This window comes from Lissotriton helveticus, chromosome 1_2 (genome assembly GCF_964261635.1).
Source record: "Lissotriton helveticus chromosome 1_2, aLisHel1.1, whole genome shotgun sequence".
In the NCBI taxonomy this organism is placed as follows: Eukaryota; Metazoa; Chordata; class Amphibia; order Caudata; family Salamandridae; genus Lissotriton; species Lissotriton helveticus.
The window spans coordinates 143,318,035-143,331,875 of NC_136058.1; the positions used below are offsets into that span (position 1 = coordinate 143,318,035).

General features: G+C 45.7%; 1 protein-coding gene across 4 annotated transcripts in view; it reads left to right on the forward strand.

Moving 5' to 3' along the window:
* Positions 1–13,841, forward strand: part of USP24 (ubiquitin specific peptidase 24) — a 2,099,319-nt gene that overhangs the window by 363,756 nt on the left and 1,721,722 nt on the right. For all 4 annotated transcript variants that reach the window (XM_078670143.1, XM_078670156.1, XM_078670149.1 and 1 more), the window contains exon 18: positions 6,644–6,775. In XM_078670143.1, the coding sequence (XP_078526269.1) occupies positions 6,644–6,775 (132 nt within the window). The remainder of the gene's footprint in view (positions 1–6,643; positions 6,776–13,841) is intronic.

Consider the following 13,841-nt stretch of genomic DNA (forward strand, 5'->3'; position numbering starts at 1 on the left):
CATCGCCTTCCTCACGGAAACCTGGATGAACGTCTCCTCAGCCCCCGACATCGCCATCCCGGACGGGTACAAGATCATCAGGAGGGACCGCATCAACCAGACCGGAGGAGGCATCGCCATCGTCCACAAGAACACCAACCGCATCACGACTGATTCCAAGGACACCTTCGTCACCGCGGAGCACCTCCACTTCCAGATACACACCGACCCAAAGACGACCCTCAGAGTCACACTCGTCTACAGACCCCCGGGACCACGCACACAATTCAGCGAAGACATCACGGACTTCATCAGCCCGCACGCCCTCCCCTCCGCCGACTACATCCTCCTAGGGGACCTCAACTTCCACCTGGAGAACAACAAGGACCGCAACACCGCCGCCCTGCTGGAAAACCTCGCCAACCTCGGACTCAAGCAACTGGTCAACACCCCCACCCACTACGCCGGCCACACGCTTGATCCCGTCTTCTCTTCCAGCAAGCACATCACCTTCAGCCACGCCACCAGACTCCACTGGACCGACCACAGCTGCGTCCACTTCAGCTTCAGAAGAACCACGACCCACCACCACCCGCAACAGGTTCCTCACAGGAGCTGGAGCAAGATCACCGCCGACCAGCTCACCACCTCCCTCAGCCAAAGCCCACCTGCCAGCACAACGGACCCCAACGAAGCAGCCCGCAACTTCACACAGTGGCTGACCGCCTGCGCCGACGACCTCGCACCACTGAAGAACCCTCCCAGCAGACCCAGAAGCAAGAAGGCCTCCTGGTTCACCGGCGAACTCAAGGACTCCAAGAAGAACTGCCGCACCCTCGAGAAAGCCTGGCTCATCGACCAGACCACAGACAACATGACCGCCCTCAAACAGGCCACCCGCAAGCACCACCAGCTTATCCGCACCACCAAGAAGAAATCACTGAAGGAACGACTGGACAACAACGCCCACGACAGCAAGGAACTCTTCAGCATCGTCAAGGAGTTCTCCAACCCCAGCACCGGCAACAACGACATCGCTCCTTCACAAGATCTCTGCGAATCTCTCACCTCGTTCTTCCACCGCAAGGTCGCCGACATCCACAACAGCTTCGGCGCACCATCCACACACCCAACCGTCGAACCAACGCCCCCCCCCCCCCCCCCCCCCCCACCGCCACCCTCCGCACCTGGACCACCGAAGACACAGCCCGCACGATGAACACCATCCACTCCGGATCTCCGACCGACCCCTGCCCCCACCACGTCTTCAACAAGGCCGACTCCACCATCGCACCCCAACTCCGGAACATCATCAACACCTCCTTCAACTCCGCCACCTTCCCGGAGAGCTGGAAGCATGCCGAGCTCAGCGCTCTACTGAAGAAACCAACAGCGGACCCCACCGACCTCAAAAACTTCCGCCCCATCTCGCTCCTCCCTTTTCCCGCGAAAGTCATCGAGAAGATCGTCAACAGACAGCTGGCCGCCTTCCTCGAGACTGACGGATCCCTCGACCCCTCGCAGTCCGGTTTCAGAGCCAACCACAGCACCGAGACCGCCCTGATCGCAGCCACCGACGACATCCGAGCCCTGCTCGACAATGGGGAAACAGCGGCACTCATCCTCCTGGACCTCTCCGCAGCGTTCGACACTGTCTGCCACCGCACCCTAGTTCAACGCCTCAGCAACATCGGCATCCAAGAGAAGGCACTGGAGTGGATCATCTCGTTCCTCGCCGGAAGAACACAGAGAGTTCGCCTCCCCCCGTTTCGATCCGAGGCCACCGAAGTCATCTGCGGCGTACCACAAGGATCGTCACTCAGCCCCACCCTCTTCAACGTTTACATGAGACCTCTTGCAGCCATCGCACGCCAACACAACCTCAACATCATCTCCTACGCCGACGACACCCAGCTGATCCTCTCCCTCACCAGAGACCCTGACACCGCCAGAACAGGCCAACACGAAGGGATGAAAGACGTCACCGAGTGGATGAAGAACAGCCGCCTAAAACTGAACTCCGACAAAATGGAAGTCCTCATCCTGGGACCATCGCCCTCCGCCTGGGACGACTCCTGGTGGCCTCCCGCCCTGGGCACCGCTCCCAAGCCAACAGACCACGCACGCAACCTGGGCTTCATCCTGGACTCTTCCCTCTCGATGACCAGACAAGTCAACGCCGTCTCCTCATCGTGCTTCAACACCCTACGCATGCTCTACAAGATCTTCCGATGGATCCCGACCGAAACCAGGAAGACGGTCACCCAGGCACTCGTCACCAGCCGACTGGACTACGGAAACACCCTCTATGCCGGAACCACAGCCAAGCTACAGAGGAGACTCCAACGCATCCAGAACGCCTCCGCCCGACTCATCCTGGACATCCCCCGTCGCAGCCACATCTCCGGCCACCTGAGGGACCTGCACTGGCTCCCCGTCAACAAGAGGATCACGTTCAGGCTCCTCACCCACGCACACAAGTCTCTCCACGACCTGGGCCCCAAGTACCTCAACGACCGACTGACCTTCTACACGCCCACCAGCCAGCTACGATCTACCAGCCTCGCCCTCGCCGCCGTACCACGCATCCGAAGAGCCACCGCCGGAGGCAGATCCTTCTCCTACCTGGCGGCCAAGACATGGAACTCCCTCCCCATCCACCTTCGACTGACCCAGGACCATCTCGCCTTCAGGAGACAACTCAAGACCTGGCTGTTCGAGCAGTAGCGGACCCCTTCCCCCAAGCGCCTTGAGACCCTCCCGGGTGAGTAGCGCGCTATATAAGTGTTTTGATTGATTGATTGATTGAGCCGGGAGCTTCACTAGCTGTCCCTGATGTGGTACCTTATTCTTCAAAATTATTGTAAAGTTTTAAATATGTAAGAAGTGTATGATCAAATGACTTAAAAAAGTTTGCTGATAAACCGCCAGGTCCCGGGGCCTTGTTTGCTTTAATCGCGATAAGTATTTAGTCTGTGGTTATTGGCAAGTTAAATCACTCTCTATCTTCAGGGGCCAGTTGTGAAAGGTTACTTTTAGCCAAGTAAGATCTGCATGACTCTGTAGAGATTGGAGAGTCAACACTGTATAATGACTCGTATAGTTTATTGTATTCATATTTTTTATTCATTAATAGGGGGATTGTTGGGGTCAATATTCGACATGTGGAGGGCTTCAAGATTTTTTCTCTTGTCTTCTAGAAAGCTTATTGTTATGCGTTTTATTTAATTTAGCCTGAACATCTACTAATGATCCGCTAATGGTAGATTATAATGCATCCCAGAAGGGATTGATTTGAATATCACAGGAGGAGAGTTTTCTTTGATATAATTAAGGATTGCTTTTTCAATGTGCAATTCGTCATCTTTGTCGTCTTCTTCTTTGATGGAATCATCATTTCAACGCCATATGTGGTCAGATATTAGATGTGATAGGATATCAGATTGATCAATAATGTAGGTGTGGGCACTGGAGAGGAGTAATGAAATCTTGAGTAAGAAGAATGTGGGAAGGAGAAAAATATGTAATCCCAGATATTGGGGTGTTGTAGTCTCCAACAATGTTTTAGATGGAATCTAGGGTAGAGATTAAGGATTTGTGCGACTTTGAAGGGTGGAACGAAGATTTGGATTGTCTGTCTAAAGTTGAGTCAAGGGGAAGATTGAAATCACCTAATACTATCATAAGTCCCTTGCTTGAAATGCTTTTAAGGATATTGGTCAAGGAATCCCAAAATTCTGGAGAATCTGAGTTTGCGCCATAGATGTTGAAGAGGTGAATGTATTTCTTCTTCTGGTTGAATCTTGTGAATACTATTCTACCAGCGTCAACAGTTGATTGGGATACTAGAGACAGGTTCGAGCTCTTTGAAGCAATCTTTATGATTCCAATTTTTTTTTTTTAACTATAGCAAGTGAGAATATGACTTCAGTAGTCCACCTGTTGTTGAGCGAGTTAGACTCTTTCTGCTTAAAAATGTAGTTTTGAATCTTTTTTGCGCTTGACTGGGTGCTTGCAACACAGTGATATGGTTTTTGGCAATAGTAACCATTGTACATTTAACAACAATTGGGGAAGGTCAACATGCTATGGACCATACGAAGTGAGAAAACAAAGTAATATATTGTCAGCATACATTTTTCATGACATGAGACAAGTGCGAGTCAAGCCAAATGGGAACACAGAACTTTAAGTAAGAACGTAAGCTGAGTGAGTGAGGAAGTACTCTAGAGACTGGTATTGAGTGTTACTGACTGTAATTAAGTGAGTAGTGTTATTGGGGATAGAGCGTGTAGATCTACCGGTGTAGGCACTAGGAAAAGACTTTTATAAACAAACCAGCGTTAACAGCTGATGTCCTATACAAGTTAAAAACAGTGGTATAGGAACTAAGCGCGTATCTGCTAGGAGATATGTCACAGAGATCGGGAGACATTAGGGAGTACTGTCCTCCATGTGGTACAAGTCCTATTTTACTTTTATTCGATCCCAGGGCACAACCATTACAGTATAGCTCCTAGATCAGAGCATTGCATGTCACAGCGGGTAAAAGGCGGGTCCATCTGGGTCAGAGTAGAGACCTAGACGATCTCTCCTTCAGAACATGGAATATTGATTCTCTGGATAGAGCACTGACTAGTGCTTATATATTTCAACACAGATCATGAGTCATGGTGAGTTCTGTTTGTGACTTGTAGGTTTGATTTGGGTGTGAGGGGACACCAGAGAACCCTACGGGATGAGGACAGCACTGCCTTGTACATCACAGTGCTTCCTTGGTGTTTTATTCAGTACCATCTTAGGATCAGGCAACCTATGTATTAACGTGTCATTTGGAGCGAGGATCTAGTTTCTGGTCCCAATGTGTTAACAGCCTGCAGGGTGGCTGATATCCATTTCTGGCTGGATGAAACACGCCCTTTTAAAGGCACTGTGAATTCAGACCGGCAGATTTGGGGTCTAAAGACGCCATTTTTAGGTCAGGCAAGTTACACTATCAAACACACTTTAATTTTAACCAGGTGGTCTTGGTTTGCAGACATTTATTTGGGCTGCATGGGGACACTAACTCTGGGTTGTATTCTGTAGCAGTCAGCAGCTTACTGCGCAGTTGCGATTTCTGAGGTAGCACGCACCGGTGAAGATGGGGTCCTTGGGTTGTAATCATTAAGTTGAGCTGCATGTGGAGCACTCGCGCTGGGTTTTGTTATTGTGATAGCCAACGACTTATTGCTTGTTTGTGATTTCAGAGGTTGTATGCTCCATGAGTTATGAAGGAGACTTTGATATCAGGGCACCATCTTGGAGTCAGGGCTAGCGGTGTGACAGTGAATCAGGTATGCCCGGAGTCATAGCATGCACGTCGTTGCAAGAGTTGGAGAGGTGCAGAGCTCAGCGCCAGGGAAGTTGTGTGCTAAAGGGGGCGCCAAAGCCAATCTGCCTTAATTTGTTGAGCGTGCCCGTAGCTCAAGCGCCGAGATCTGCTGTTAGTGCAGCAGTATCCAATTTGTGGAGTCTCTTGTGGCCTGTAGTGCTGTCAGTCAGGAGCTTGTAATTTTTTGGCTCTCCCAGAGTAGCTGCCAGCAAATTGTCTGGTTCTAACTGCATGCTCTGGGTATTCTGATTAATAATGGTGGCTCCGGGAGTTAGATTGGTGCAGAGATATGCCTGTAAATCCGTTCGTAAGGTCTGTGGGGGTGGCAGGATTACGCTGCCATTGTCTCACTATCCAAGCCATGCCCCCCCTTTCTCTCTTTCTTTACTCAAAATACCATCCACACTGACATTTTTAATACCCTGGCATGTCTTTCCTACCTTATTTGAATCGTTCTTGAAATGAGACAGGCGGTAGCTAGTGTCCAAACCTTAATCCGCCTAAAATGAAGCACATATTTTTTATGATTTTTTGGAACACAGGTCAAAGGCACTGAAAATAGAGATCTGAGCCTTGAAACTGTTCAAAGCAGTTAACAAGGTATCCATTTTAGAAGGACAATAAGAGGTTGGTAATTGTGAGGACCATACACTCGTAGTTTTGCTTGTGTTGCTGTACCATTTTACAGCTTTACTGCTTTCCCATTCCCAAGTCTTTACATTTCCATGTAGTTAGATTTTGCTAGACTGCCTGTAAGCTCATATGTATAATGTTCTCTGAATGTACACATGATAAATTGATAGCAGAAGGTAAGCAAAATTGGGAGGGAGGGGATTTTCTTTGTATGTTTGAATATATTTGCCCCTTTCACTCATCACTTCTAGCTTTGTTTAATTTACAGCTGATGTCTAACCGTTTGGTTTCTGACCATTGTAGACACTAGTTATGTTTCTCTAACGCTGTGATGCCCAATGAACAAGGGCATAAACGTGTTTTAAGGCGTTATCAAATAATGAAGTGCTGAGTGTTCACTGAAACAGCAGCATGAAAAAAAGATAAGTTATGTGAGCTTAATAAATCAATGCAAAGAATTCAGCTACATATATTTAGATGTTTGCTAACCACCTACCAATTTGTTGCACAAGCTTTACATCAGCTACTATATTGTATAACTTAAAACACTGTATTCCCCTAAGGACATCCTATGAATATGTGAAGGATTAAGTTAATGAATTACTATTTGTCTTATGTTAAATGTTGTTTAGCTTCTTATTTTGCATCCATTTGCAGTACTTGGAGGCACATTTAAAATTTCTGGCATTTTTTCTGCAAGAAGCTACTTTATACTTGGGGTGGAGTCGTGCCAAAGAAATTTGGGAGTGCCTTGTGACCGGAATGGATGTCTGTGAATTAGACAGAGAGGTAAGAATTAGCAAAATAATTATATTTTTGGGGTGATCAACTGTTGTGTTATAGTCCTCCCTCAAAATTGTGCGTTGCAATGTTGCATGTTTCAAGTGTAAGAATCTGGACTGCTGCAATAGCACAGTGTCTCACAGTAGTATGTTTCAGGTATATAATCCAAAATGGAGCAGTATTAGAGCTTGAAAACATGCTACTCAGTACTGTATTTTACTAAGTTATACTAACTAAGGATCTATCATAGGTTCTTGGAGTACATATCTCGTTATGGTGACCATTCTGAAAGTGGGTGCTAAATTCAGTTTTATAAGGCTTCAGTTATTTTGATAGGGAATGGTAGAACGCACAATGCTTATGGTACAACAGATGGGATGTAATCTTCCCTCCAGTGTGACTCATTTATTTATTAAGAAATGTCATGAACTGTTACTTTTCTCCTTTCGGTTACTTCAGAGTGCTTGACAGAGGAGTACAGACTATAATAAGGTGGGAGGTTAGAGTCAAAAAAGGATAGTTGAATATCCATGTTTGAAGTTTGTTGATATCATCCTCTCAACTATGTTTAGTTCATTTAAAGTCTAATTTGTTCAGTATTCAAAGGTTTCCAGGCCCGGCCTGTACTGATAGCTTATCATAGTCCACTGAACCCCCAGTGATGTTTGGTTTAATCCTTGTGTAGGATCTTTAGTTGATCTGATAGGCAGTCATTAAGAAAGAGGCTTTGGTTGGAGCCTTTGGAGGTTCCAGTTCCATGCCCAGCTTCTTTCCGTGCTACAACTAGCGCAATCAGAACTAAAGTGTACTTCCTTTAAAGTGCAACTTGCAGCAATGTCACTTCTCAAGTGCCAAACCATTTTTATTGTCATTATGGTTGGTCTAGGGGTTTTATCGATGGACTCAAGCCTTCCTACCTGTGAAAAGACTCACAGTACAGTCAGAACTAAAAATCACAATTAATAAAAAACCTGCTTCAGTCCATAAATAGGATGGACTTTAAATGAATTTATTGGGAAGACATTATCTTTAGTGAGCTAACTTGTATGTAGTTCACTAACGATAGTCATTCTTCGTACTGATCTGACCTTCATTCCCAAACTACCTTAGATCTGCCACCTTATTGAGGTTATTGTCCTCAGATGTTTCTGTATCCCTCCAATGGAGTGGAGTGTCATCTTCATTGTGTAGATGTTAAAAGATTATGTATTGCTAAGACTTTGAGCTAAGGGGTCCAGCTCTTAGTTTCTTTCAGACACCCAAATAAGGGTAGGCCCCCAAGGTGAATCCAAACTTATTGCAGTTGCAGATATGCTAGGAGTCACAGCACCCTTGTCATTGCAAAAGTAGGAGTGGTGCAAAGCTCAGCGCCGGGGAAGTTGTGCGCTAAAGTGGTAGCCAAAGCAAATCTACCTTTATTTGATGCAAGTGCCCGTAGCTCAAGCCCCGAGATCTGGTGGTGCGCAGTAGTAGCCATTTTGTGGAGTGTGTCTCGTGGCTTGCGATGTGGTCAGGAGCTTGAAATTGATCGGCCCTCGCGAGTTGCTGCCAGCAAATATTTCAGTTATACTGCATGCTCTGGATATTCCCCCTTACCCTATATGTCTGAAAATGAAATAAAGGCTGGGATATAATCCCTTCCCATGACGCCTTTTCAATATTTTTGCTTTTGAACTGCAGTACCAAAATCCTGCATGCGTACCCGCACGGTGCTGTAAATACCGGCAGGTTACACAGACTAGTATATATTCCCAATTTGTTTAAATAAATCCAGCTTACATTTTAAAAGCCCTGCGCTTGTGCGTGGAGCATTTTATCCATCATGATGCTATCATACATTCAAGATGAAAATCTTACCTCCTTTGTGGATGAAGTATTCGCACAGTGCAGAAAAACCCCATACCGTCTGGGGACAGTTTTGTAAAGGCAACCAAGTGTACTTGCCTTGCTGCATGAGGAATAATGTGAGCAGCGCCCAACAAGATGCTTTGCTCAAGATTTCTCCCTCATGCAACTCTGTTATTACCACCTATCTCCTTGGAGTTTCTGGTGTGGCTCTTCTGCCTGCTGCGACTGTTGCTGTCTTTTCACCGAAGTCTTCAGGGCACCTCCGATCTCCATGGCGGAAAAAATAATCTGAGAGCCTGCACACACACGATGGGGGTTGTAGCCTCACCAGAGGGATCAGGTTTCGCAACCTCCCACAGCAAAAAAATAAAATAAAATATAAAGCACTTTCCGACTCCAACCACAAGATGGCGGAATATGCACAGCATAGTGAATCCAGAAAGATCTTCAAGCTGCAAAACTACACCGACAGGTAAGAAAACTATTCGTTATACTGCATGCTCTGGATATTCCAATGCCATGATAATGCCAGCTGTCCCCTGTGAGGAGATTCAGGACACGCTCCACAAGAAGGCTTTCAGCAACAATGATTCTGTGTCCTGGAGTCCCATTGACTGACTTAAGCAGGGCAGCTACTTGATACGTTTTTTAGCCTTTCTAAGGAAAATACAGGCCAAACTTGGATAATCTAGCCCTCTGTAGGAGGAAGGCTCTTTCAAAATTCTAGCCTTGAGAAAGAAAATCATTCCTGTTAGGTTTAGGATTATGTATGTGTGGGTTCTAGAGCACTATCCCCACATCAGTGCACTCACACAAGAAATCCATACTACTATTTTTTTAACTCTTTAATTAAAATGTATGTCTTAGGTTAGTGCATGTTATATGGATACATGCCATGAACAAAATGAGCAGGATTGCTACAGCAATAACTAAAATCAAAGTGAAAAAGAATTTCATAGTATTCAGTACAATCTATGTTTAAAATCCCTCTGTATTTTTTGTGCTGAGCTATCCCCGCTTTGCCACAAAGTGCCATGCTGGAGTTCTTGGAATGGCTGCAAATACATTACGCTGGTGGCTCTAAAAAAACATCAAACCCAAAAGAGCCAACAAACAAACTAGCTGGTACAATGCTGCTCTTAGAGAGTGCAAGAGAGTTTTCAAACAACTTGAAAGGAAATGGAGAACCTTCTTAGGAACCGCTGCAAGAAACACCTACAAGGCCAAACACTATCACTATCAAGTGAAAGAGACCTAGAAAAAAGCCCTGAGGAGGGAATCTGGCTTCAACAACTGCAAGGAACTTTTCACCATTGTCAATGAATTCACCAAGCCAACAGCCGCAACCCACACCATCACCCCTAACCAGGAACTATTCTACAACCTCTCTGACTTTTACTATAAAAAAATTGCCAAGACCTACAGCAACTACAAACCCTAGCCACCTCCCATTGACCTTCCCAGCCTGCTAACCTCTCAACCAAAGACTACCAACTTCATGGAGCTCTCTATCCATTGAGGACACTACAGCAATAATGAAGACACTTTACTCGGGCGCCCACAGACCTCTGTCCCCACTATATCTACAAATTTACAACCTGGAAAAGTCACGATAATCTCTGCACTTGCCCCCATCATCAACACCACTCTCAAGACAGTCACCTTTTTAGATGGTTGCAAGCACGCTGAAGTCGCCGCCCTCCTAAAAAAAAAAAAACTCAGCTGACCCCAAAGTACTCTGCTACTACTGACCCATCTTGCTGCTCCCCATCCCAACCAAAGTCATTGAGGAGACCATCAACTGACAGCTCTCTGACCGGGTAGAATGCCACAAACTCCTGGACTGCTTGCAATTAGGATTCTGAAACCACTACAGTACCAAAACAGCTCTCATCGCTGCCTCAGATGACATACCCACTATCCTCGACCATGGACAGACCATCACCCACATCCTCCTTGACCTCACCACCGCTTTTAACACTGTATCCCACCACACACTCCTCTCCAGACTACACAAAGCGGGAATAAAAGGACCAGCACTCAAATAGATAGCTTTCCTCCTCTCCGGAAGGACACAGTCAGGCTGACACCATTCACATCAGAACCCAAGGAGTCCGGAGTCCCACAGATATTACCACTCATTCTCACATTTTTCAACATGTACATGACTCCTCTTGCTAACATCTTCAGATCACATGGAACCAACATCCTCTCCCACAATCACAACACCCAGCTCATTATATCCCTCTCAGACGACACAGTCACCACTAAGACAAACTTCAAACATTGCACGACCAGCAAGGCCAGTTGGATGAAAAAGAACTGCCACAATCTCCACACCGACAAACCTGAAGTGCTGATCTTCAGGACTAAGGGATCACCTTGGGACTCGACCCGGTGGCCCGCCAAAATCGGACCCCCAACCAACCATGCTAGGAACCTAGGCCTCATCCTGGACACCAACCTCACCATGAAATCCCAGGTCAACGCCTTCACCTCCGCAGGCATCCAAATCCTCCACATGTAATGTAAAATCTTCAAGTGTCTCCCACTGGACAGGAAACATGTCATCATGCAGGCCCTAATCACAAGCAGATTTGACCACGGCAACACACAAACTACGCCAGCATCCCAACCCATCTTCTTCACAGACTTCAAATCATCCAAAACGCCACCTTCAGACACATCCTAGACTCCTCCTGCACTATTCAATTCAATTTCAAAGCTTTATTCGATTTTCTCCATACTTAAAAATCATAAAAGCATTTCATATTTCACAATTACAAAGTACACATAATAGTTTAAAAAGAGTATTAAATTGTTAAAAGTAAGCAATCGATTAGGCCTTGATACATAGAGAATTCCGTTGTTTTAACACACTTTTTAAAAACATTGCCATAATCTTAATGCATAGAGGATTTCCTAATTGTTGGAGGTTCGAGTAAGCTACCCTACATTGTCGCCATGCCCCACTTTTCAAATAGTGTTTCAACCATCTAGCGCGCTTTTTCTTGTACAATTTACATAGTAGTACGAGATGGAAGGTAGACTGAACAGATACATTATCGCATGGGCAGGGGGCCATAGATCTGTTCGTCATTTTTATCCGGATAGGAGACCAGGTGGTGAAAAATATTAAACCTGAATCTGCATAAGACAAAACGTTCAAACCCCAAGGTCGTGATGGTCAAGTATGGTTGAATATTATAAGAAGTCAGTAGCGATTGATGATCCATCACAGTTCTTTTACTGACTTCAGTCGCAAACCTCAAGTTATTAAAGTGCTCCATACATAGATTTCTTAGAGATTTCTTGGGGATTTTCCCAATTAGCTCAGGTTTATAGTACCATTCAGGCCTTTCAATATCCTCGAAGACTTTCCTCACGTACTCAAGCCATTTAATGCTTTTTACATTGTCCAGAGCCATGACATCGTTAATTACTTCTCGATTTAGAGCCAATTCTGGTGTCACCCAGATTCTCCTCCATAGTAGAATTGGCTGCGTTTTAATCAAGTCTGTCAGATGCGCCATTCCTAGTTCCATATGGGAATTATAGACTGAAATGCTTTTTGGAAGGGACAGGAGGTATCGGAAGAAATCATTTTCGATGATTTGGAGAGCTGTTACATCATGATATCCCCATATTCCCGCTCCGTACAGGGCGATACTTCTACACTTAGCCACATAGATCCTAAGCATTATATCTGGTTGTTTTTTCCCCAATTTACTTGCGAAATGCTTTACAGCCGCAACCGAACGTTTAAATGCTAGGGATCGGTTTTTCACCTCAGTGGCCCACGCCCCCGTTGCCTCAATTGTGACACCTAAGTATGTGAATGTTTTTGTAGCCTGTAAGTAAAAGTCTGCCACACTAAGTTGCTTGCATCTTGCCCCACCTTTGCCGGATCCCATCACAAAGGATTTTTTGGCATTAAGAATGAGGCCCCTCTCCCCCATGTAGTCAACATATTTTTTTAGAGCTTTTTGGGCACCAACCTTAGTTCTTGCCATCAGCACAGCGTCGTCCGCATACAGTAGGGAGCAGATCTGTCTATTCCCAACCTTAGGGGAATAGATGCCGCTGGCTCCCAATTCCCTCTCCAGACTGTTGGTATATAATGAGAACAGGAATGGGGCCAGCACACATCCTTGCCTCACCCCCTTCTGTATGCGGAAAGACCTAGTACATTCCCCGCTCAGCCCATACCTTACTTTCGCAGTAGCATTCATATATAATTGTCTCAAAAAGAGGACATATGCTGGGTCTACCTTCATCTCTTCTAGAGTTTTCCATAATTTGTTGTGTATCACGCAGTCAAACGCCGACGAAAGGTCGACGAAGACCGCGTAAAAACAACCCTTTTTTGCCCTAATGTATTTCCCCTGCAAAAGGACGAGGTTCAAGACTTGCTCTACTGTACCCATCCCTGGGCGGAATCCATATTGCACTGGCGTAAGGATATTCTTCTCTTCTGCCCAAACCTGTAACTTAGTCAACACCACTCTACCTGCAATTTTCGATAGTGAATCTAAGAGTGATATTGGCCTGTAATTTGATGGGCTATCCCTATCACCCTTTTTATATATGGGGATAATTAGCGACTCCGCCAATGTTTTGACAAATCCTTTTTCACAACAGGCCTCTATTACACGTAGGCAGACGGGAGCCCACAGATCTACATTTAATTTATAAAGATCACTTGGGATCCCATCTGGCCCCGGTGCTTTATTATTCTGTGTGGATTTTATGGCCGTCACGACCTCCTCTAAATTAAACTCTAGCGGTATGGGGCAGTAATTACATTGAGCTTCGGGCTCCTCCTGGACATTGCAGTATACTTTTGAGAAAAACTCAACCCATAAGTTCTCATCAATGGCAATTTCCATTTTGGCCATCGCTTTATTATTAGTGAATGGTGAATTGACTACTTGCCAAAATAATTTAGAATCACCATTCTCCGCCGCGTTTGTTAGATCTAGCCATGCTTTTTCCTTTATGGCCTTTTTTCCTTGGACCCTTGCTAAATTATATGCCTTCCTGAATGTTGTGATCGTGGCATGGTCCTTTACTTTTTCTTTTACTGCCAATTTAAGGGCTTTGTGTGTCTTTCTACATTGATTATCAAACCATCCCTTGTTGACAATATTCTTCCTGGAGCACGTCCTAGTCAGCACTCCCTGTATACTCCTAGTGATATTGCTAAATGCCTCCAGGATCTCGC